This window comes from Notolepis coatsorum (genome assembly GCF_963971535.1).
Source record: "Notolepis coatsorum genome assembly, chromosome: 2".
In the NCBI taxonomy this organism is placed as follows: domain Eukaryota; kingdom Metazoa; phylum Chordata; class Actinopteri; order Aulopiformes; family Paralepididae; genus Notolepis; species Notolepis coatsorum.
Genome location: NC_140166.1, coordinates 136,289,265 through 136,315,832, shown reverse-complemented (window position 1 = coordinate 136,315,832; position 26,568 = coordinate 136,289,265). Strand labels below are relative to the sequence as shown.

At 49.0% G+C, this 26,568-nt stretch overlaps 1 protein-coding gene across 1 annotated transcript in view; it reads left to right on the top strand.

Annotated features, from left to right (window-relative positions):
- Positions 1-2,714: 2,714 nt before the first annotated feature.
- The window catches only part of ptprub (protein tyrosine phosphatase receptor type Ub), a gene marked incomplete at its 5' end in the record, with an annotated part of 300,165 nt that continues 276,311 nt past the window's right edge, over positions 2,715-26,568 (top strand). Inside the window, 2 exons of the mRNA XM_084308315.1 lie at positions 2,715-3,036; positions 20,173-20,282. Coding sequence (XP_084164441.1) covers positions 2,715-3,036; positions 20,173-20,282 — 432 coding nt within the window. The remainder of the gene's footprint in view (positions 3,037-20,172; positions 20,283-26,568) is intronic.

The window sequence follows — 26,568 nt, the reverse complement described above, 5'->3', positions numbered from 1 at the left end:
GTCCTAACCTAGTTGTACAGTAAATGACCAAGTAAGGCTTTGTCAATATTCCAATGTACAGTGTAAAATGTGTGTGTGTCCCCTTCCCAACCCCCCCCCCCCCCCCCCACCTCCAATGTACAGCCCTCCCCTTCCCAACCCCCCCCCCCCCCCCCACCTCCAAGTACAGCCTCACCAACCACCCAACCCCACCCCACCCAACCAACCTCCTCCAATGTACAGTTTCTATGCCAAAGTATCACAAACAGTACTGTATTTGCAAATCTGATATGTCATAAATGTATAGATGTAGCAGTACTGTCTATCTGTATGTCCATGTATGTCATATATGTTATGATGAATTGAAAATGGGGGACCCTGATGTAAACAAGTCGAAAGTCTTTCCTCTGGTCTGCATCCCCTTAACAATTGTATGTATTGAGCTGTACTGTACTGTACCCATTCTGCAATCTGTTAATAAACTTTTCAATCAATTCAATCAATCAACGGCCAGCCAAGCTGGTAGCAACGCTGAGAGCTGGGCTCGAACCCAGCATCTCCTGCGTTGGTGACAAGCGCAATCTCCGCTACGCCACCTGACCGCCCTATTATTTGCATTTGTTTAGCCATGCTAGCGATCTAAATAATCAATCCATGCCAAACGCTAGATATATAAAAGGTGAAAGACTCACACTCACAGCCATCCATGCTGATTTGGCAAAATTACATCCAGACGTTTTTCGTTTGAAACAACTTTTTAGTCAGGGGAGTGTCATGGTTTCTCCATAGAGCCCCATCGTATTATTTTAGTGCAGCAGCTCGCGCAGGTCCGAGGCAACTTAGTCACGTGACTCAGTTGTTATTGCTGATTGGCTCGGACACAGTAACAGGTCTATATGGTGCCGTCTCTCTAGCCGGGCTGCACATCAGCGGCACATCACACAGACACCGGCGGTGGTGTTTATCATGCAGCGGGGGGCGCCGTCTTAAATTGAAACCCCTGCGCTCTCGTTTTCTGACGTGTGTGTGTGTGTGTGTGTGTGTGTGTGTGTGTGTGTGTGTGTGTGTGTGTGTGTGTGTGTGTGTGTCTGTTTTTTATATAATCCATATAACTCTGTATGATAGCATGTACAATAATGTTGTATATATATATATATCCACATCTGTCTGTACCTGCATATAATCATGTTTACATATCTGTACACATCCCTTACCCACTCTTATTAGTTACACTGCTGGCCCAGTATGATTCACTACCATAGTGACTTTATACCTGCATCACTGTACATATTAATACTACAACACTGTACAGTGTACATACATCTGATTAGCACTATTACTCAGCAGTACTCATTTATATGATGTTATACGGTACCAAGTTTAATCGCCTGTACATTGTACATTATATTACTATTGCACTTTACTGTTACATTTGCATCATCATTTGGTTGGATGCCAAACTCTTCGTTGTGCTCTACTTGTTTTACATGTCGATCTAATCTAATTATGGTTATCTCTTTCTTTTGTGTTTTTCTCTCCCTCTCTCTTCCTCTCTCCTCCTCTATCTCTGTCTTCCTCTCTCCTCTCTATTTGTCTCTTCTCCTCTCTCTTCATCTCTCATCTCTCTCTGTCTTCCTCTCTCTTCCTCTCTCTGTCCTCATCTGTCTTCCTATCTCTTCCTCTATATTCATCTATCATCTACCTCTATCTTCATCTCTCCTCCTCTCTCTCTGTCTTCCTCTCTCCTCATCTCTCTCTGTCTTCCTCTCTCCTCTCTCTCTCTCTTCTCCTCTCTCTTCATATATCCCTCTCTCTTCCTCTCTCTTCCTCTATCTGTCTTCCTCTCTCCTCATCTCTCTCTGTCTTCCTCTCTCCTCTCTCTCTTTCTCTCTCTCTCTCTCTCTCTTCTCATCTCTCTTCATATATCCCTCTCTCTTCCTCTCTCTTCCTCTATCTGTCTTCCTCTCTCATCTCTCTCTGTCTTCCTCTCTCTTCCTCTCTCTGTCCTCATATGTCTTCCTCTCTCTTCATCTCTCTGTCCTCATATGTCTTCCTCTCTCTTCCTCTCTCTGTCCTCATCTGTCTTCCCATCTCTTCCTCTCTATTCATCTATCATCTACCTCTATCTTCCTCTCTCCTCTCTCTCTGTCTTCCTCTCTCCTTATCTCTGTCTTCCTCTCTCCTCCTCTCCCTTCCTCTCTTCATCTATCTTCATTTGTCTTCATCTTCTTCATCTCTCCTCATCCATCTTCCTCCTCTCTCCTCCTCGCCCCCTTCCTCTCTCCATCTATCTTCCTATCCCTTCCTCCCTTCCTCTCTTCCTCTTCCTTCCTCTCTCCTCCCCCTCCCTCGCTCCTCCCCCTCCCTCTATCCTCCTCTCTCCTTCTCTCTCTTCCTCTCTATCTTCCTCCTCTCTCCTCCTCGCCCTTCCTCTCTCCATCTGTCTTCCTATCCCTTCATCCCTTCCTCTCTTCCTCTTCCTTCCTCTCTCCTCCCCTCTCTCTCCTCCCCCTCCCTCTCTCCTCCTCTCTCCTCCTCTCTCTTCCTCTCTCCTCCCCTCTCCCTCCTCCCCGTCCCTCTCTCCTCCTCTCTCCTTCTCTCTCTTCCTCCCCCCCCATCCTCCTCTCTCTCCTCCCCTCTCTCTCCCCCCTCCCTCCCTCTCTCCTCCTCTCTCCTTCTCTCTCCTCCTCTCCCTCCTCCCCCCTCCCCCCTCCCCCCCCCCCCCTCCTCCCCTCCCAGAGCCCATGCGCTCGCTGCGGGGCCTGTCTGCCACGGACGTCCAGTCGCGGCTGCTGTCGCTGCAGTGGGAGACGCTGGCCTTCAACCTGACGCGCTGCCACACCTACTCCGTGTCGCTGTGCCTCCGCTACGCCACGGCGGGGGGCGGCGGCGGGCACAACACCACGGTGCGCGAGTGCCTGGCGGTGGAGCACAACGCCTCGCGCTTCACCCTGCGCGACCTGCCGCCCTACCGGGCCGTGCACGTCCGCCTGGCGCTGTCCAACCCGGAGGGCAAGAAGGAGGGCAGGGAGGTGACCTTCCAGACCGAGGAGGACAGTGAGTACTGCTGGGGGTGGGTGGGGGGGGGGGGGGGGGATGAATATAGAGAGAGAGGAGGATGAAGAGAGAGGAAGAGAGAGGAGGAGGAGAGAGGAAGAGAGAGGCGGAGAGAGGAGGAGAAAATACGAGGAGGAGAGAGGAAGGGAGAGGAGGAGAGGGGAAGAATGTGTTGTTCATCCATGATCAAATTGTTCTGAATCAAGAAATAGTATTTTTTCTGGTTCTTTGTTCAGTCTCGTACGATCCAACTGATTTTCCTCATTTCTTCACGTGTGATGCTCTAGCTGGCAAGCAGGCCAAGAAGATGCTTAAAAACAGCATTTAAAGTGAATTGTATCCTTCGAGTGACATCCTTGAAAATGAAAAAGATTGTGCTTGGAAAAATACTTAAAAGCCCTTGAATTTTCATTTTGCAATAATGTCTGTGGGAATGTCTGTTGGAATGACTGGGAGAGGTTGGAGGGTGGCGGGGGAGGGGATCAGTATTCCACACTAGTATGAACACATGCCAAGAACAAAGGAACTAGGACAGTGCCATGGGAGCCGTCTGCCGCCCAGGTGGTTCATCTGCACCGCCCGGCGCCTCGCGTCACGTTTTAGGCCACAGTTCAGAGGACGTCAGTGTTCACAACGCCGGTGTGTGTCATGTCCACTAAGGGAAAACAAGGCCAGGGTTTCGGTGATTTCAAGTGCACTCGATACTAGCTCAGAGAGAGAGAGAGAGAGAGAGAGAGAGAGAGGTCTCCTGGCTGCCTTCCATCTCCGCATGCAGTCTTACCTCCTCTGCCCCTTTCTTCACAGAGGCTAACGGGGGCAGACAGTCGTGACATTCACAGTCGTGCAGGGATCACATGGGCGTACAGTAGCTATTTTGGGGGGGGATTGTGGCTTCTGTGATGTACCCAAAAAAAGGGACGTTTCATTGTGCAGGTCTGGGCAAAATAGCAACTGAACTAATTTGTAATGCTTCGTTTTGTATATTTATAATAAAAAAAAATCGTACATATGTTGCAAGGTGAAGTTCCCCTGTGACAGAGCGCTACTAAGGAATCTACCTTATCTATATTACTGCCTACTATGCTAACATGTCTCTACTACTATGCACTCAAGTCCACCACCGTTTGATGAACCATCTTACTGACCCTTAGCTGCCAGAGTTGTACCCTTCCTTCCTGCCGACTTGTTGTACAGAACTTGTAAGTCACTTTGGATAAAAGCATTCAGCTAAATTTCTAAATGTAAACTGAGTAGTTAAAATTGGGTGATTGGGGCAGCAGTGGCCTAAAGGTTAGAGAAGCGGGTTTTATGACCGGAAGGTCGCTGGTTCGATCCCCGGGCCCGGCAGGAACACCAACCACTGAAGTGCCCTTGAGCAAGGCACTTAAGGCGAGACACTACAGGTGAATAGGGTAAAAAATGTAACTAATGGATATCACAATGAAACTTCCGCAGTTGATTACTTATATTAAGACAAGACTTTTTTGTATTACAAGTTTTTTTTTTTTTATCTACCTTTTCTCCCATTTTCTATTTTTTCTCCCATCCCAATTTCGTATCGTCCAATTCTACCCTCCCCTGTCTCGAACGCTGTTAGGCCATGCCTCCCACAAGCCGGCTGCAATGTGGACGAAGCCTTACATCACGTGTCCCCTCCGGTACTCGAGGAAGCAGCCGTCGCATCTTTTCACCTGCACAGCGCGATCTCTCAGCGTCGGGGGTCTGCGTGGGAGGGACACGCCGCCCCCGTCGCTTCCTGATTCTGCTGTACAGGCGCACCAACCGACCTGTAGGAGTTGCTGTCCACAACGTCCAATCCCCACCCATCAGCTTCCCACCCCCTAATACTGCCAATTGTATTAGTATGAACGACCAGCCAAGCTGATAGCAATGCGGAGAGCTGGGCTCGAACCCAGCGTCTCCTGCATTGGTGGTGAGCGCCTTGCCCACTGCACCACCTAGCCGCCCCTGTATTACACGTTTTCTGAAATTGTATGTTTAAATATGCAAATGAGGCATGATCTACTTAAATATGCACTCATTTGCATATAATTCCAGGACAGAAATCTGAACATTGGATAAAGCCATTTTCAAAATTATAGTTTCATTTTGTTGACATATTAGAGCCAAAGGTTATTACAGAGGGGATTTTGGATATCTCTTTTTATCACTCCATAAATCAGAAAATACTCCATTCAGTAAATTTGTATGGTAAAATTCCATATTCCACCATGTTTTTAGGAATACAATGTGATATAAATCAGGGTATGAATGCGATATCAACAAACCCTTCTGTAAATACCTTCAGAACATAGATATGAATAGAACTGGAAGGTTTGGTGTATGTGAGTGCTACTGAAGTGGAGATTTCTGGCTCAGAGTATGAGGAAAAACTCTTAAAACTCATTTTTGGGAAAACGCCTTCAAAGTTCTGGATTGTATTTTTTTAAACAGATATTTACAAACACAATACCTAATCAAACCATTAGTAATAGACAACCTAAACACATGCCTGATAACTGAATAATAATAATAATAATAATAATAATAATAATAATAATAATAATAATAATAATAATAATAATAATAATAATAATAATAATAATAATAATAATAATAATAATAATAATAATATAATAATAATAATAATAATAATAATAATAATAATAATAATAATAATGATGTTATTGAACTGAACAGAACTACACAGGCTACAAACAGTGTAGTACAGTGTAGTACCCCCTAATAGGCAAACAATATTTGAATAGATATCACTATGAAACTTTCCCAGTTTGTTATGTACATATAAACTAAGAAAAAATATATTGCAAGTTTTCTGAATTTTATGTTTATATATGCAAATGAGGCACTTCCCCATTAAATATGTGCACATTTATGGATGCAATAAGGCAGAATTAAGTAAAATAAACAACTAAATGTGTGTTATTGAAGTTTTATTGTCACTAGTTTCATAGAAGACATGTTTAGGAAGCAAAATATAACAAAATCTCAAAATCAACAAAAAAAAGTATATTTGCCTATTTGTCTCGCCTTAACCCCCAACTGCTCCAGTGGAGTTGCTCAGTGGCCAATGGTGTCGACTGTGGTTGTACTGGGCAGCTCCCAGGTGTGAATGGAACTGTGTGAATGTGAAGCAGGGCGTTCCTGAAAAAGAGCATCTCTGCTCAGCGAACCTACCCTGGGTAAATAAAGGTTAAACAAAAACAAATAGTGTGGAAGAATCCAGGAATCCAGAGGATATTGCGAAGTTGTATTCCTGTACTTGAGGTACTACAGTACTACACCAACACCAGATCTGTATGTTCTACACCCGCATCTAATTCTCCCTGTGGGTCAAACAACCAATCGACTGGACTATTTCTCGGCTCAGAGGAACGCGCGGGCAACGTGACCGCTATCGACCTCTCCCTCCCACCGTCTCACGGGTGTTGATAAAAGAAAACTAAAAAAGGCCCGGTTGACCATCTGAAGCAGGCAGGCATCAGCGTCGACAACAGAAGATCCCTCTCATTTTCAAAAGGAAATAGGAGGCCGACATCATTATGTGTCTGAAGCCCACCAGCGAGCCGGAGAAAAAGGGAGGATTTGGTGCTTTATGTCTCATCTCCCATTATTCCTTTGTGCTGCTGTGGCTGACGGTCGGTGAACAGACGCCTGGCTGCAGGACAATCAATTCCTCCATGAAGAACACAAAACAAACATTACAGAGAGAGGGGGGAGGGGAGAGAGAAAGGGAGAGGGAGGGGGGGAGGGAGAGAGAAAGGGAGAGGGAGGGGCAGGGGAGAGGAGAGAGGAGAGAGAGATGGAGGGGGAGGGAGAGAGATAGAGAGATATGGGGGGTATGGAGAGGAGAGAGACGGGGGGGAGAGAGAGAGGGGGGGGTGTTGTGATCAGATTAAACCGAATATATATATTTATTTATGGATATATATTTAATAGTATTTGTATATCGTTTGATATCCCTTGTATATTCCTTGTACATATACACTGAATATCCCTTTAGTCTACTAACAGCCCATAATAGTTTCATTCTCTCATTGGACAAGAACTTGGCGCCAGCAGCCAAGCCCCTTGGTTCAAGTTCAATCGTGCCGACGAACATGTCGTTACTAGCCCGGTTCCGCGTAGGAATACGTCTGGCGAAATACGAATGGTACTATTTGTTCACAGCGCATATATATATGGCGCAAGTAAAGTAGAACTTTCTTTTAGTCCCTTAGCCCTTAGTTCTTTACCCTCCAACCTAGTGGCAAGACGTTAAGCCTCACCCACGATACACGTGTGGTGCAGTATGGTCAACTTGGCCTCAGAATGGCATTGAGACATCGTGTGGATTAATAGTTGAATTGTCATAGTTTGGCACTATACCGTCGAGTGGGACGTATTTCTATTAAGTTAATAATAGTCTATTATGTATGGTGCATCGTTCGGTTAGAGTTATACAGTGAGTAGTACCCCCATCGTTTCCTCGCGTTATCTAGAGTCTTAACCAGGCTGGGCAGACCACGTGTGGTGCTTTCATCCGAGGAGTTCTGGGCTAGGACGAGTGGACCTGCACATTGGATTACCTTACCCGGACGACGGCGAGCCCTACACGGCTTGGATTATCTACTTGCTTTGGGTGCTTTGATTTATGCCATGGATAACAGCCAACACTGGTGAGTGTTGGAACTACCCCCCGAGAGGAGTCCAGGTGAGACGGCGCTCTACCCCGAGTGAGGTCGCCTCACGTCTCTTCGTTGTGGACCGGCAGCTACCGTCTACAAGAGGGCCCAACTGTATTCATCTGTGGACCAAGGTTCTGTGGGCACCGTGTTCAGCACTCTGAATTCTCCCAAGAAATCGTTGGCCAGATGGGATATCGCTGGCGGCTCTCCTAACCCCCCCCCCCCCCCCCCCTACTGACTTACAACCAGCAAGACCCCCCTTTAGTATATCCAGCTATAATCATTAAGTACCATCGCTATAGTTCCCTAAAGAACCAGGTTGTATACTTGCTTCCTGCGTAACCAGAGATTGGACATTCAATGTTGATTTGCCTACGAATACTCATTTGCCTTACAAGTGCATTCAAATCATAAATGTCATTAAGTGAACGTTGTATATACCCTTTGCTATATATTAAATATTCGACTTATACATTTGTGTGGACTTGGTTTCATGGTGGGAAAGTGTTCATCATATCTATATCATGTACTGTGTGGCCAGTAGTTAAAGTACATAAAGCGGTAGTGGTTTAATGATACCATACTTATCAATACAGTCAGGGAATTGTACCCCTCAGTTACAATTGGTCCTTCGAGCCGGAGGGTAACTAGTGTAATATTAATATAGTGTTATTAATATTGAAATGGCCTATGATGAACACTCCACGAAACGGTCCTCCTAACGTAGAACGCCCGCGGCGCAGACGACAGACACCTCAGTACTTAGAGGATTACGCTGTCAGTCAACTACCTAGCCTTCGACAAACGGTAAACGCTGTAAAAGTAGAAAGTAAAATTATGTCTGACCTTAACGACCAGGTTACCCCGACCACAGAGGCCCTAGTGGGTTCTAATGTAACTGACCAAGCTCACGGTGGGGACCAGGAGGGAGCTGACATGCCTTTACCCCCCGCCAATACCGAAGAAGTAGTCCCCGACCAGCCCCGGGAGGAAGACAACCCTACAGAGAGAGAACTCTGCACGGAACAAGATGAGGAGGGCGCCGAGGAGATAGAGCTCCAGGACTCCCCAACGAGTACAGCCAGGAGCGGCTCACCTCTACAACCGTCTTCCCCCAGCGAAGCGGAGAGGATGCTATCACAGGCGTTCCTCGTCAGCCTGACAGCCTCTACCGAACGCGATCGACTCCAGGGTGAACGCGATCGACTTCAGGGTGAACGCGATCGACTCCAGACGCAGCAACGGAGCGAAGAAGAGCGCATACGCCTGGAGATGAGATGCCTTCAGACGGAAGAGAATATGGCAAGAGACCGAGCAGACACCCAGCGCGCCACTGACGGTGCCCAAAGAGAGGCAGAGCGCGACCTCGCTCTCATCCAGCGCGAAACCGAGCGCGACAGACTACAGAGCGAGCGCGACAGACTACAAGCGCAGCTAATGGAGCAGCTGATCACCAAGGCAACACCCTCTCCCTCCGCCAGGGGTTCAAGGAACTCGTCGAGACAACAGTCAAGGGCAGCATCCCCTAACCGAGCAAGCGACCCTGAACTTGACCAACAGACCAAGCCTATACCCCCCGCAGACCCCCTTCCCCGACCGGTCCAAGCGAGACCCAGCTACAAGGAAGGAGCGGCATACACTGCGGAGAAGCTAAATAAACGACTACAGGATCTAGAGGACCTGATAGAAGAAGAAGAGGGAGAGGAGGAGAACCAAGCCCGACGACAGCACAGTACTCCACCGGACCAGGAGGTCCAGTACAGCCCAGGCTATACCCCCGCGGCGCTGCGCTACAGACCCCCGACTCTATTCACGGGTGAGCATGACGCACGACCAGCCCCGAGGAATAGCACCTGGACCAGCGGGCCATGGTACCCTGCCGGTACCAGCCCACAGAGAGGCGCAAGAGGAGACTCGCCTAGGAGGCCTCTCCCCCAACGCTCGCCGATGTATCAGCCATCCATGGCGTCATACATTGGCACACCGACGTTTCCAGACTTCACCTATGAGAATCGAGCACAGTACACGGAGCTCCGGATGTGCTTAGAGACAATGATGGTGGATGTCGCTGATGAACGCCACAAGTATGCAATATTACTGAAGCACCTGAAAGTACCCCGAGCGCACAATATAGCGCTAGCCTATGTCACCTCTACGACCCCATACACCGCGGCTCTAGCAGCGCTGGACCAGAGATATGGACGTATATGGGATTACGTAATCCAAGAGATAAGGCATATTGACCGCCTACCCCCAGCAACAGACAATCGCTCATTAGACGACCTGTCTATAAAAGTGCAGTCCCTGGTAGGGATGCTGGGAGCGCAACGAGAAAAGGGTATGCACAAGCTATACGCCAACTCTAACGTCGAGAGGATTTTAGAGAAGCTGCCACCCGCCAGACAAGAGCGCTTCAGGCGGCAGAGAGACCACCGTGATCCTAACGGTCCCGAACCATCCCTCCTCGATCTAGCCGACTTCCTGGCGAGAGAAGTCAGCAGCCTACGACTGGATACGTTCGTGCGGAGCACACCAAGCTCCAGAGAGGGACCCAGGAGAATAAACGATGGAAGAAGATCGGTGACTGTCATGCACCAATCAGAATCAGTACCGAGCAGTAAGAACCACAGTACCCCCTCGAGAAAAGAGAAGTGGAAGATGGTGTGCCCGTACTGCGAGAAGGAACACTGGCTGTCACAATGTGACCTGTTCACAAAGATGAATGCAGAAGAAGTGAGTCAATGGATAAAGTCCAACAGGCGCTGTTACCGATGTGCGCGCAGTCACATGGCAGCCGAGTGCCGCCTAAAGAAGAGGTGCAGTCGGTGTGACGGAGCCCACCTAGATGTCCTACACGACAGTAACAGAAGAAAGCCTGCACCTGCACCATCGAGCAGCACAAAGGCAAGTGTCATGTACATTGACCCCGCCAGCAGCAGCGGCGCCCAAGTGCTCTTAAAGGTAGTCCGTGTAACATTGAGCTACCAAGATAAAGTCATGGACACTTACGCCGTCCTTGATGACGGGTCAGAGAAGACCCTTCTGCTCGCGTCCGCTGCGGCCCAGCTGGGACTGTGGGGGAGCGAGAACCAAATGACGATTCGGACAATAAGAAGAGATTTAAAGACGATAAAAGGCGAGAATGTCTCCTTCACTATCGCAGCAAGCGGGCAGCCAGAGAGACGGTATAGGATTACAAATGCTTTCACCAGCCAAGAAATAGGACTATCACAGTACACCTACCCCATCGCCAAGCTGATGGATAAATATGTGCACCTGCGTCAACTACCTATCCCGCTCATAGACGGCGCCACCCCGACCCTGCTGATAGGCTCCGACCATGCAGACCTCATAGTCCCGATAGACCGGGTCCATACAGGACCCAGAGGCTGTCCTGCAGCAGTCGAGACCCGCCTAGGATGGACACTACAAGGCCCCCTCGCTAAATCTCTCAACCGAACAGCAGCCACTAGCTGCCTCCACTCCAGAGTGACGGAAGAAGACACCACTCTCCTGCAGCATGTCGAGAGGCTATGGACACTAGAGACAATGCCCTTTAAGAACGAAAAGAAAGACATTCGTTCTAAAGAAGACATTTACGCCATAAACCTCCTCGAGCAAGGGACAAAGAGAGTCACAGTCGGCGGAGTGATGAGATACGCAACTCCACTCCTGAGGCGAGAGGGAATGCCCACCTTTCACGCCACGAAAGAAGCTACGGAGCGGTATCTATTGAACACAGAGCGGCGCCTAGCCAAAGACCCCGCTCAAGAGAGTGTGTACCGCGCTGAGATCGAGAAGCTAATCACAGCGGGACACGTAAAGAAGATTGACTGGCGACGCCGTGCGCTGCTCCGCGCCTCTCTGATCAAAGACGGCTTTGATCTCCGGCAGCAGGCCAGCAGCGACCCCCCAGTATTACGCAGCCTCTCCCCAGAGGAGAAGCCCTTGCTGCGGTTACCATGGAGAGAGAGGATCGGAGATGAGCACCCAGCCATCTACCAATGGGAAGTCCTCCCCTTCGGAACCACATGCAGCCCGTGCTGTGCTACATTTGCACTGCAGAAACACGTCGCAGAGGACCCAGCAGCAGATGAAGAGGTCCGACACAGTGTGAAGAACAGTTTCTACGTGGACAACTGTTTACAAAGCGTTTCGACCCAAGAAGAAGCCGAGGCTCTCCTACTCAAGCTACGCGCCTCTCTGATCAAAGGCGGCTTTGATCTCAGGCAGTGGGCCAGCAGCGACCCGCACGTATTGCGCAGCCTCTCCCCCGTGGACAAGGCTGCCAGCAGCGAGACCTGGATGGCGACAATCCCAGGAGAAGCCCAAGAAATGACACTAGGACTAGTCTGGCGCTTCAAAACAGACTCGCTCCACTATAGACACAAACCCCTGACCACGGAGCAGGGAAGGTCGACGGCGATACCGACCACCAGACGGAGTGTGTACAGAACACTCGCCAGACAATATGACCCGTTGGGATGTATTCTACCTTACACCACCAGGGCAAAGATGATTGTACGAGCATTATGGGACAAGGACCAGGGCTGGGACGACCCAATACCCGCACCCCTTGCCTCCACATGGAGAGAGTGGGAGACGGAACTCCGCTCACTCCCAGGCGTCAATATACGCCGCAGCTACTTCCCACCCACAGTGAGGCCAGAGACATGCAAGATGGATCTACACGTCTTCAGCGACGCCTCCGAAGTAGCCTATGGATCAGTGGCCTACTTGCGTGCCCAAGAGAAGGGAGGAGAGATACACACCGCCTTCATCCTGGCTCGCTCAAGAATAGCCCCACGAAAGCAACAATCTATCCCGCGTCTAGAGCTCTGCGCAGCCCTAGCAGGAGCGCATCTAGCCACGTTAATCCAACGTGAACTCACCATTCCGGTGCACAGAACAATCTTGTGGTCAGATTCCACGACAGTACTCACATGGATCAAGTCTGATTCATGCAGATACAAGGTCTTCGTGGGAGTCAGAGTCACAGAGATTCAAGAGTTAACAGAAGCAGTGAGCTGGCGGTATGTGGACACCAAACACAACCCAGCTGACGTCATCACCCGGGGAATGTCCCTAGATGACCTCACCCGTCACAACATCTACAGTGACGGACCAGAGTTCCTCAAGCTCCCGGAAGGAGAGTGGCCTACGCCCACCCCACGGGAGGCGAGTAAAGAGGAGGCTGAGAACAAGAAACCTATGTTCTGTGGACTGAGCACAGTCGCCTCCACAGACCCCAACATAGATGATTGCCTCACCCTACAGAGTGCGCAACTAAAGACATTTCTGTGGCACCACCCAGAGATTCAGCCCACTGCCGACATTTCAGCAGCTGACTACGAAGAAGCAGAACTTCTTCTACTACAACGAGCCCAGAGAGACTCGTTCCCCGACGAGCTAGACTGTCTACAGGGAGGAAAGCCCGTCCCATCAGACAGCAGATTGCTCCACCTGGCACCCAAGAGCGACGCCCATAATCTCATCAGAGTGGGTGGTCGTCTGCGGAGGGCCCCCAATCTACCGGATGACGTTAAGTACCCGATAGTCTTGAACAGCCGACACAAGGTCACAGAGCTGATCATAAAGAAATACGACGAGGATGTACACCACGCAGGAGCAGAGAGAGACTTCGCGGAGATCAGACGTCGCTATTGGATACTTCAAGGAAGAGAAGCAGTGCGACGCTTCCAGCGAACCTGTCTAGACTGCCGAAAGTGGCGCGCGCAGCCCAGCATACCCCGGATGGCTGACCTACCTCCCTGTCGCCTCCGACTCGGCGACAAGCCATTCCACTCCACAGGCATGGACTGTTTTGGCCCGTTGTATATAAAGAAAGGAAGAGGAACCGAGAAGCGGTGGGGTATTGTATTCAAATGCATGACCACCAGAGCGATACATATCGAACTCCTTCCAACCATGAGCACAGACTCATTCCTTATGGCCTTCCGAAGATTCACATCACGGAAAGGAAAACCGTCTACATTGTTGTCTGATCACGGGACAAACTTCAAAGGCGGAGAAAGAGAGCTGAGAGAGAGCTTCCAAGCTATGGGCCCAGAACTTAAGACCCACCTCGCTCCATCCCAGATTGACTTCCAGTTTAATCCCCCGAACGCACCCCACTTCGGTGGAACCTGGGAACGAGAAGTACGTTCTATAAAGACAGCCCTGTACGCCGTGCTTGGGGCCCAGACTGTAGCGGAAGAAGTCCTAATGACAGTCCTCACGGAGATCGAGGGAGTATTGAACTCCAAGCCCCTCGGCTACGTCTCCAGTGATATAGCAGATGTTGACCCAGTCACCCCCAACACACTCTTGATGGGGCGGCTGGACCCCGCGCTACCCCAGACAATGTACAGGCCTGAAGAAGCGAACGGCCGAAGAATGTGGAGGTACAGTCAAGTACTAGCTGACAAGTTTTGGAACAGCTTTCTACTCCACTACCTACCGTCTCTACAGACCCGCCAGAAGTGGGTAAAAGAGAGAGACAATTTGACAGAAGGAACAGTCGTCATGATTATCGACCAGTCACTACCCAGAGCTATGTGGCCGGCTGGCCGCGTAAGCAAAGTGATCACCGGTGCCGATGGCAAGGTCCGAGCAGCTGAGGTGCTCGTCCAAGGGCGAACTTACGCACGACCCGTGGCGAGGCTAATAGAACTGCCCAGACTCCCAGACACTATCGATGACGACCATGACCCCATGACTTTGTGAGTTGACTGACCCTTACAGCGGACCTTGAGTGGTAGACAGTGCGGTTAATCTGTCTCTGCTTAGCTAATTAGGTGGGACTAATTAGGGGGCGGCTGTTGTGAAGGATCAGATTAAACCGAATATATATATATTTATTTATGGATATATATTTAATAGTATTTGTATATCGTTTGATATCCCTTGTATATTCCTTGTACATATACACTGAACATCCCTTTAGTCTACTAACAGCCCATAATAGTTTCATTCTCTCATTGGACAAGAACTTGGCGCCAGCAGCCAAGCCCCTTGGTTCAAGTTCAATCGTGCCGACGAACATGTCGTTACTAGCCCGGTTCCGCGTAGGAATACGTCTGGCGAAATACGAATGGTACTATTTGTTCACAGCGCATATATATATGGCGCAAGTAAAGTAGAACTTTCTTTTAGTCCCTTAGCCCTTAGTTCTTTACCCTCCAACCTAGTGGCAAGACGTTAAGCCTCACCCACGATACACGTGTGGTGCAGTATGGTCAACTTGGCCTCAGAATGGCATTGAGACATCGTGTGGATTAATAGTTGAATTGTCATAGTTTGGCACTATACCGTCGAGTGGGACGTATTTCTATTAAGTTAATAATAGTCTATTATGTATGGTGCATCGTTTGGTTAGAGTTATACAGTGAGTAGTACCCCCATCGTTTCCTCGCGTTATCTAGAGTCTTAACCAGGCTGGGCAGACCACGTGTGGTGCTTCATCCGAGGAGTTCTGGGCTAGGACGAGTGGACCTGCACATTGGATTACCTTACCCGGACGACGGCGAGCCCTACACGGCTTGGATTATCTACTTGCTTTGGGTGCTTTGATTTATGCCATGGATAACAGCCAAGACTGGTGAGTGTTGGAACTACCCCCCGAGAGGAGTCCAGGTGAGACGGCGCTCTACCCCGAGTGAGGTCGCCTCACGTCTCTTTGTTGTGGACCGGCAGCTACCCTCTACAAGAGGGCCCAACTGTATTCATCTGTGGAGGTTGTATACTTGCTTCCTGCGTAACCAGAGATTGGACATTCAATGTTGATTTGCCTACGAATACTCATTTGCCTTACAAGTGCATTCAAATCATAAATGTCATTAAGTGAACGTTGTATATACCCTTTGCTATATATTAAATATTCGACTTATACATTTGTGTGGACTTGGTTTCATGGTGGGAAAGTGTTCATCATATCTATATCATGTACTGTGTGGCCAGTAGTTAAAGTACATAAAGCGGTAGTGGTTTAATGATACCATACTTATCAATACAGTCAGGGAATTGTACCCCTCAGTTACAGGGGGGATAGGGAGAGGGGGGAGCGATAAGGGGGGGATCGAGAGAGATAAAGAGAGAGGGGGGAGGGGGAGAGACAGAGAGAGAGGAGAGATAGAGGGGGGAGAGATAGGGGAGGAGGAGATGGGGGATGATACGGGGGAGAGAGACAGAGAGAGATATAGGGGAGAGATGGAGAGGCGGGGATAGAGATATAGAGTGAGATGGGGAGATACAGGGAAAGGGAGAGAGAGGTAGAGAGATAGAGGGAAAGGAAGAGGGATGGATGGGCAGGGAGGGAGAGAGAGATAGAGAGGGAGAGAAAGGGATGGAGAGAGATAGCAGGAAAGTAAAATGGAGATAGAAGGGGGGGATGGAGAGAGAGATGAGTTTAGTAAGCGAACAAGGCAAGATGCCGTGGATGGATACTGATACGCTGTTGCGGTGTATTCACATCAATTATCCACATTCTCTCCGAAGGCTGTAGCTAAACTCTCCCTTCTAGACCCGACGCTGTACACAGTGATATTATTAACAGCCAACTCAGCTGTTCTGCGTCTGCCGGCGCCTCAGGCCCGAGTCTCACGCCCCCGCGCGCCACTGTGGCAGCAGTCACACAGACTACGGGTACCGGGAGTGGAGTACAACTCCTCTCTCTCTGAGAAAACAGTGATCGCAGTGTATCATCAGATAATGTCTGGGGCTTCACGTCGGTCTTCCTGTGCCCTGAGTTCAAACGACAGTTTATTAAAGCTCCCGATCGGGAGCTTTTAGGCGTCATGTAAACTGATGTCAAAGTCAGCTTTATTGTCACCTCTCGTAATGTGCAAGAGACATACAGAGACATGACATTTATCCAGCTCTTCTCAGTTTGCGGAGGAAGTAGAGGCCCTTATAAAAGAAAGGTTGAGATCCAAGGCAGCTCTACACATTTTTAAAAAGCCTTTATTTATTGGCTTACATTAATTTATTTGGAAAATTTCTTTTAAAAAACCGACATGTTTCGGCCTACATGGCCTTCTTCAGGGTGTTGTAGGCCAGACATTTTCTAAATAATGTAAGCCAATAAATAAAGGATTTTTAAAAATTTGTAGAGCTGCCTTGGATCTCAACCTTTCTTTTATAAGCGAATCCTACCCCGGATTTAATCCAAAGAGCACCTACCTGAAACAAAATAAGAACGCTGAAGCCCTCTCCATATCCTCTGTTTTGTTGAAGTAGAGGCGCTGTTGAGCTTTCTTCCGCCGATGATGCGGTGTTGGTGTTCCAGGAGAGGTCCTCTGTGATGTATTGTAATGTGATGTACCGGTAAGTGTTGTAGTACTCGAGTCCAGGACTGATTTGGACTTGAACTCGAGCATTGACTGCATTCGGACTCGGAAGGTGCAGACTCGGACTCTGACTTGTTAATTGATAAATACTTAATTGTATTTGGTAATAGGCCCTAATCATTTGGCATACGATATTGATGGCTAGTGCATTTGTTTGGCTGTTTGTGTCACAAAGTAGATAAACTCCCTTTGAAACGGTGACCGCTGCTTGAGGACTTGGACTCGGGTAATGGGGACTCGACTCAGACTCTTCTTTGGGGACTCGGACTCGAACAGTGGGGACTCGAGACTCGACTCACACTCGAGATTTAGTGACTCGACTACAACACTGGTGTTCTCCAAGAGTTTGACCTGAAGATGGGAAGTAAGACTTCTATAACCAACAGGTTTTCCTCCTGTGTGTCTTTGTTTGTTAGCTGTCAAATCAATGAGTGCTACTGTAGTCTTCCTGGGGTCCTCACAAGAAAATAATACAACACAATATGGAATGTAATTAGTAGGGCTGTCCCCGACTAAGGATTTGGATGGTCGACTAGGATTGGCCAAAATTTGCTGTTAGTCGACTATTGGTCGAGAAAGAAATTAAAAACAATTATATTTTTAAACTTTTTTTTATTTTAATTTTAATTTGTTATCATTCCATTTGGGCTGTGGGGGTGCTTAATGTCTGAAGGAGTCGACTGAAGGCTTCTTGTCCTCTGCAAAAGCATGCAATTGGTCCACTGATGGATACATCTTGATATTTGTCTATAGTCTAGTGTGTTCATTAGATGGGTGAAATCCTCTTTCAGTGCCTCTGTGCCTGTTTTCGTAGGCAGTTAGCCTCTGGTATGCGTGCCATTAGCGTTAGCCACGCTTCTAGGCCTCTTTTCTTTTAGAAAGAATGATAAAAAAAATTAAAATAAAACTTTTTTTTTCTTTTTTATTATATTTGACTAAGATGTTGGCCAGTCGACTACGGCTCCTTTCGACCGATTAGTCGACTAATCGATTAATAGGGGTCAGCCCTAGTAATTAGCAATACAATTAAAACAAGAAAAGAAAAAAAGAAATAATAAAAACATAAAATAGTTAACACTTTGATTGCCTAAGGCTAAATGCATGATATACCATAGGTTACCAGCTCTATTTGTCTTTGGAGAAGATCCCCTTCTTTGCAGGGCTATAACTTTTTAAATTCTATTGCTAAATTGCCATTATTAGGGCCCATTCAATGTACTATATGTATTGTTCAGGGTGAAGCAACGTTAAACTTTTTCATTCACATATTCATACTAAAGTATGGTCTAATGTATAAGTATGTTTTCATCTCTTTCTGCAGCTTTCTCCAGAACGTGATTTATAGCCCCAAATGCATTATATTGATGATGAAATACAGTTTGATGGCAATCGGCACGATATAAAAAATTCCAACTAGACATGGTTCTAGAAGTTACTACACGTCATCTGATGTTGACCGGATGGGTGAGGGGGCATTTATAATTCCGTGGGCAACATTATACCATTCATCTAGTGTGGGTCATATGTTCATCAGATCAGTTAGTATAGGAGACATTGAAAAATAACGCTGAATCTTACCATATCTTCCTCGCGCCGTTGGGCGATGAGCGTGGAACAGACATTTTCCTATTATGGGATGTAGAAATATCGGGTCCATTTCCAGCTTGTATAATAGTATATACGTCCAAATCATGTTGTTTATCGAGTTATTGGCAACGGATCGCTATGTATTGTGACGAGCTAGAGTGCCGGAACCTATACCGAGTGCCCGGAAGTAATATGGGTGAATAGCACATCGTCCAAGTAACTTCCTCTTTGGCGATTGCGCCGATCGGCCACCAGATGGCGCTCTTGAACCGCTAGAGGGTTCAGTGGGGCTTTTTGGTGTGTCTCAGGCCAGCGGATGGGAAATATGAATCCGATCACAGATTTTTTAAATATTAATATCAAAGACGAGTTACGGCGTCCTCGGCAACTTGAGCATGGCGGGGAAGGACGCCTAAACACGTTTTCGGCACTTAAAGTGTTAATCACATCTTACTACACCAGTCTAATTTACATAATTTCACTTTTTAACATATTTTAAAAACAATAATGTATTATTTACTTGCCTTGTGGAGACTGGTAGCTTGGTCCAGTTGGATATGGCTCTATAGCACTGTAGACTTTAAACGATTAGTCCTACAGGTCGAAACTAGTTCACCCCTTAGTGCCTGTCTGGTGAAATTACTGAGACTGTTTTCAATGTAATCATGTAATTGATCACCTAAAAATATAGGATTTCTCAAGAATAATTCAGCAAATATTATTTAATATATAATATAATATATAATAATATAATTCAAAGACTCATATTTGCTCGAGTCACCCAAGAACTCGACTGAAAACACGTCTCCGTTCCTCTTTGTTCCGCGTTGGCGGTGTGGGACCGCGCGTTTGTTTACGCTTGGATTACGGATCGGGGGGGGCCTTTCCGATAGCGAGCCCTCTTTCACATTCACCACCTGCTGCCGCGTTAGAAAACGTCCTTTGAGCGAGTGTTGATAATGGTAATATCGTCTCTCAGGGCTGCACCTGTGTGATATGCTTATATAATTGGAGATGGCTTATGAATAAAACCGTGCGCCCTTGCGATCCTACTCGGACTGGGAGGGGGGAGGGAGAGAGGGGAGAGAGAGAGAGGGTGGGGGAGAGAGAGGGAGAGAGAGAGGGTGGGGGAGATATAGAGATGGTGTGGGAGAGAGAGAGAGAGGGGATAGAGAGGGAGAGAGAGAGGGTGGGGGCGAGAGAGAGGGTGGGGGGAGAGAGAGACAGGGGGGGTATATAGAGAGGGGGGGGAGAGAGAGAGGAGAGGGAGAGATAGTGGTGGGAGGGAGAGAGATGGAAGAGATGAGAGAGGGAAGAGAGAGAGAGAGGGAAAGAGAGAGAGGGATATAAAGGGGGGGGGGGGGGTGTTATCACACTACGGTTCCGTCTGACACCGCATTCTCCGTCACTGTGACATTGACTTCCTGTGTGATATTGACACGAGTTGCTTGCTGTGGGATTAGCACTTTTTTAATTTGCAGACAAATGTTTGTCCCGATGATTCCTCCTCGCAGTTCCCGGAGGCGTCGCGCCGGAGTCCCTGACCTTCACCCCTCTGGACGACATGATCTTCCTGAAGTGGGAGGAGCCGGTGGAGCCTAACGGACTGATCACCCAATACGAGGTAACCGCCCCCCCCCCCCCCCCCCCCCCGCAGGCAGTGGTGTGAAGTGTTGTTACTAGGGATGTTCGATATTGGCTTTTTTAGCGATATACCGATATTGTCCAACTCTTAATTTCCGATACCAATATCAACCGATACCGATATATGTGGGGTCCCCCCCCCCCCCCCCCCACATTTTGGGGGGATTTCAGGTAATTAACATTACATATCTTTTGTCGTGGAATTAACACAACATTATACATACTTTTGACAATAAATAAAATAAGAATTCGTTCTTACTTGCTTGCCTGGGTAAATAAAGGTTAAATAAATGTAAACAATAAAATAAAACATTTATTATTATTATTATTAATTTTCGATATTACATTTTAATGCCAATATTGGCCGATAATATCGGTAGGCCGATAATATCGGACATCCCTAATTGTTACTCAAGTACTGTACTTAAATGGTAAATAAAGGGTAAATGGCTGCCTTTATATAGCAGCTTTTATCCAAAGCGCTTTACAATTTGTTCCTCACATTTTACCCGTTCACTCACACATTCACACACCGACGGCGGAGGCGACCATGCAAGGTGCCGACCTGCTAATCGGGAGCAATTAGGGGTTAAGTGTTTTGCTCAAGGACACTTTGACACGGTGCCGGGGGTGAGCAGGAATTTAACCAGCAGCCATCGATCACCATTTTCCATCATGGACCACTTTGGAAATAAGTGTTTTAAGTAATGCTTTTAAGTGCAATCCTCTGTGCTTTTTAAGTGCATCATGATACTTCAATGTTGTGTATGATACTGTGGTTTTCCTAATAAAATAAAATCAACCTCTGGATTATCAGACGACTGCTCTACCTCCCGAGCCACTCCCCCCCCCCCCCCCGTATATTATGAGCTACTTATACTTTACTTGAGTATTTACATTTGAGGGAACTTTATACTTTTACTTCACTACATTTTAAAGGAAATATTGTACGTTTTACTCGGCTACATTTATCTGAACCCACCAGTTACTAGTTACTTTGACTAAAAAGATTTTGCATAGAAAACATGGCATAAATGTATGACGATTATGTACTTTCACATTTGAAGTCAAGAGGACGTAATCAGAGCAGCATAACTGAACCACATACCACTTTAACATGACCTGTAATCAGAGCAGCATAACGAAAGGTTATCATATAACCTAGTTATATGAATACTGGTTCAGCATCTCGCTCTTTGCCATTATGAGATATCTCTTATCTCCTAGCACCTACTGTGCTCACGAACAAACAATTGCACTCACATGCACGTGACCAGGCCATGCCCCTGCGTCCTGCTATAAGACGGCGGACATGGTCACACTCTACCTTCCTCGGAAAAAGTTTCCAACACTGAAAACCCAACCAAGGGACCTCAGGGCGCTAAGAGCGAGACGCTCTGCCAGTATTCATATAACTAGGTTATAGGAAAACCTTTCGTTATATATCATACTGGCCATCGCGTCTCGCTCTTTGCCATTATGAGATACGGGACAGAGCAGACGTGTGGCCCGACAAGTGTACCCCCTGAGGGCCCGTAAGCCCCAACCAGGGAGGAGGGGAGTCCCGTCCACCCGCCCGTCCTAACGAAGGGGGGGAGGCAGTCAACTGCAGCCCACGAAATGGCGGGACGCAGGAGAGGTCCCAGACCTCAGAACCGCCTGGGAGACAGAACCCCCAGTCATGTCCATGAGGTAAAACTTAACGAAGGGACCCGGGGAGGACCAGGAGGCTGCAGCACAGATGTCCTCCACCGAGGCCCCCCCTAACAGGGCAGCAGCCAGAGGGGGGACCTGTCCAGTCAACGTGCAGCAAAAGGCAACACCCCCGCACAACCAATGTGACAGGTGCTGCTTGGACAGCGCCTCACCCGCTTTAGGGCCACCGTAACAAACAAACAGTTGAACGGAAGCCCTGAGAGCCCGAGTCCTGAGGTAAAACCCCCCAGTGCACGGACAGGACACGACAGGTGAAGGCCCGCCTCCAACTCACTAGCGTGAGGAGGCGGACGAACGCCTGAACCACAATATCCCTAGAGCGAAAGAGCTCCGGATATTCCTTGGCACGAAGACTGGATTAGGCCTCAGAGTCGCACCGCTATCGGCCGAATAGACAGGCACTCAGCCCGCACCGAGAGAGCACACAGCTCACCCACGCGTTTAGCGGAGGTGATGGCCAAAAAGAATGCGGTCTCCAAGACAGCAGATCCAATGGCGCCTGCTCAAGAGGCTCAAACGGGGCCTCCGACAACCGGCCCAGGACCAGTTGGAGGTCCCACTCGGAGACAGAGAACGTTCCACAGGCTTGAGACGCCGAGCGCCAAGCAGGAATGTTCCACGAGAGGGTGGCTGAACATTGTTCCGCCCCCACTCTCGACCATACGCCACTCCCCAACGTAAGCCGCGGTAGAGGACGGAGCGCGCGCGTACCGGATAGCGTCAACCACAGAATAGTCAAGACGCATCCCCACCAGATTCACACTGTCAGTAGCCAAGCCTAGAGGCTGCCCCAGAACAGGAGGCAGAACAGAGTTCCGCGTGCCTGAGAGAGGGCGCGCGGTGACCACGGAACAGGCCACGGCGGGGCCACCAAGAGCTGAATCAGGGCCGGGGACGACACAGCTGAGCCCCGGCCCGGCACGACCAGGACCAAGTCCCGCGCTCCCAACGTACCCACCCCAACAGCTGAGCTATCAGGTGTAAGGGGGGGAATGCGTACAGAATCCCGGACGGCCACGGAATCGGTCCCAGACCTGCCCGACTATGTCTGGACGTAGTCCCCACTCGTCAGGGTGAGGACCGCCCTGCGACATCACACATGCACCCACATTCTCCCATATTTTTTATTTCTCCACGTGGTAAATACACAGGTCACAACATGTTTACAGGAACGTTTTGGAGTTGTATTTGGAGTGTATTTCGTGACTGTAGGGCACTGTAGGGAACGTCAGGGTACAAGTCTGACCCACTTCCAGTGATGAAGCTAAGCTACGCTAGCGGAGCGGCTGTTCCCTAAGCCTAATGCATGCACAGAGACAAAAAAGGTATGTATCTTCTTGTCTAACTCCAGGGAAGATGTTAAATAAGCTAATTTCCCAAAATGTTGGAGTTTTCCTTTAAGTACATTCAATAGCAAATACGTCTCTACTTTTTCTTAAGTATAATTTTTAATGGAGGACTTTTACTCTTACCAGAGTACTAATTTATCTGGGAATTTCTACTCTTACTTAAGCTACTTTTGATTCCATCCTCCCGTTGAGATTTCGTCGGAGCTCGACGTCGAAGCTTGGTAATGTCGCCCTGTGCTCTCGCCAGCTGATTGTCAGCCTGTCACCCGCCGTGCTGCGGCTTTCGCTAAGTGGTTTTAAAAAGTGAACAACACGGGCTGATCAGAGAACTCACTCTTGACCCTGTCCGCTCAAACACAGCTGCCGCTATTGTTACAGCAACGTGTCACTGAAGCAGCAGACAACTATCACAGCCAGTTACCTTTAATCACACTGAGTCATGCCACTAAAGCAAAGGCTTTTTTTTTTTTTTTAAATAACGTTTTATAACTTATGTAATTAAATTAGTTGCGTAACTAATTATGTCCTCGCCTGCACCTCCTCATCACAGTATAGCTGCACCTCTTCATCACAGTATAGCTGCTCTGCGCTCTGTGCACCTGCAGTATAGTATTGATAGATAACTACTAACTATTACATAATTAATATGATATTGTAAGGAAGGGGGCAGGACCAGATAAGCTTTGCTTCTTCCCGTCCCTTCTCGAGCAAAACCATTTGTCTTGAGCTATGTTGACAATTGCTTCCGTGTCTAGGAAGATAGATTTTATTTGTATTAGTATTTTATTTCTTTTTTTTTCTTATTTTATTTTTATTTCGTTTTTGTTATTTTTTTGTTATTTCAAGTTTGTGTGTTTATGGTTGTTCGAGATAAATAAAGAGCAAATCAAATCAAATAGTGAGACACGGCCCTGGGCCTGTTCAGAGCCCTGTGCACCTGTAGTATATAGTGAGACACGGCCCTGGGCCTGTTCAGAGCCCTGTGCACCTGTAGTATATAGTGAGACACGGCCCTGGGCCTGTTCAGAGCCCTGTGCACCTGTAGTATATAGTGAGACACGGCCCTGGGCCTGTTCAGAGCCCTGTGCACCTGTAGTATATAGTGAGACACGACCCCGGGCCTGTTCAGAGCCCTGTGCACCTGTAGTATATAGTGAGACACGACCCCGGGCCTGTTCAGAGCCCTGTGCCCCTGTAGTATATAGTGAGACACGGCCCTGGGCCTGTTCAGAGCCCTGTGCCCCTGTAGTATATAGTGAGACACGGCCCTGGGCCTGTTCAGAGCCCTGTGCACCTGTAGTATATAGTGAGACACGGCCCTGGGCCTGTTCAGAGCCCTGTGCCCCTGTAGTATATAGTGAGACACGGCCCTGGGCCTGTTCAGAGCCCTGTGCACCTGTAGTATATAGTGAGACACGGCCCTGGGCCTGTTCAGAGCCCTGTGCACCTGTAGTATATAGTGAGACACGGCCCTGGGCCAGCGGGTGCCTGCCCTCCTCACAGTCCTCCTCTGTGCACCTGTAGTATATAGTGAGACACGGCCCCTGGGCCCCAGCGGGTGCCTGCCCTCCTCACAGTCCTCCTCTGTGCACCTGTAGTATACAGTGAGACACGGCCCTGGGCCCCAGCGGGTGCCTGCCCTCCTCCTCCTCTGGCCTCTCCTGCAAAGTCACCTCAAGGAGGATGCTATTAAATGGGATTTGTGGTTGGACATTATAAAGTGGAGGCAGTGCAGCACCTCGTGGATCCCCCCCCCCGGGCTGAGGACAGAGGGGGCTGTGTGTGGAGGGAGGGGCTGAGACATCCCTGTCATTTCTATCCAGATTAAACCATTGACCAGTAGTTCGTCTGCAGGAGCGAATTGACAGCGACGCCGACCCGCAGGCCCCTCTGTCCTCCTCCTCTGTCCTCCTCCTCTGTCCTCCTCCTCTGTCCTCCTCCTCTGTGTCCTCCTCCTCTGTCCTCCTCCTCTGTCCTCCTCCTCTGTCCTCCTCCTCTCTGTCCTCCTCCTCTCTGTCCTCCTCCTCTGTCCTCCTCCTCTGTCCTCCTCCTCTGTCATCCTCCTCTGTCCTCCTCCTCTGTGTCCTCCTCCTCTGTCCTCCTCCTCTGTCCTCCTCCTCTCTGTCCTCCTCCTCTGTGTCATCCTCCTCTCTGTCCTCCTCCTCCTCTGTCCTCCTCCTCTGTGTCCTCCTCATCTGTCCTCCTCCTCTCTGTCCTCCTCCTCTGTGTCCTCCTCCTCTGTCCTCCTCCTCTGTGTCCTCCTCCTCTGTCCTCCTCCTCTGTGTCCTCCTCCTCTGTCCTCCTCATCTGTCCTCCCCCTCTGTCCTCCTCTCTGTCCTCCTCCTCTCTGTCCTCCTCCTCTGTGTCCTCCTCCTCTCTGTCCTCCTCCTCCTCTGTCCTCCTCCTCTGTGTCCTCCTCATCTGTGTCCTCCTCCTCTCTGTCCTCCTCATCTGTCCTCCTCCTCTCTGTCCTCCTCATCTGTCCTCCTCCTCTCTGTCCTCCTCTCTGTCCTCCTCCTCCTCTGTCCTCCGCCTCCTCTGTCCTCCTCTGTGTCCTCCTCCTCTGTGTCCTCCTCCTCTGTCCTCCTCCTCTGTCCTCCTCCTCTGTCCTCCTCCTCTCTGTCCTCCTCCTCCTCTGTCCTCCTCCTCTCTGTCCTCCTCCTCTCTGTCCTCCTCCTCTGTGTCCTCCTCCTCTGTCCTCCTCCTCTCTGTCCTCCTCCTCCTCTGTCCTCCTCCTCTGTCCTCCTCCTCTGTCCTCCTCCTCTCTGTCCTCCTCCTCTGTGTCCTCCTCCTCTCTGTCCTCCTCCTCCTCTGTCCTCCTCCTCTGTGTCCTCCTCCTCTCTGTCCTCCTCCTCCTCTGTCCTCCTCCTCTCTGTCCTCCTCCTCTCTGTCCTCCTCTCTGTCCTCATCCTCTGTCCTCCTCCTCTCTGTCCTCGTCCTCTGTGTCCTCCTCCTCTCTGTCCTCCTCCTCCTCTGTCCTCCTCCTCTGTGTCCTCCTCCTCTCTGTCCTCCTCCTCCTCTGTCCTCCTCCTCTCTGTCCTCCTCCTCTCTGTCCTCCTATCTGTCCTCCTCTCTGTCATCCTCCTCTCTGTCCTCATCTCTGTCCTCCTCCTCTCTGTCCTCCTCTCTGTCCTCCTCCTGTGTCCTCCTCCTCTGTGTCCTCCTCCTCTGTCCTCCTCCTCTCTGTCCTCCTCCTCTGTG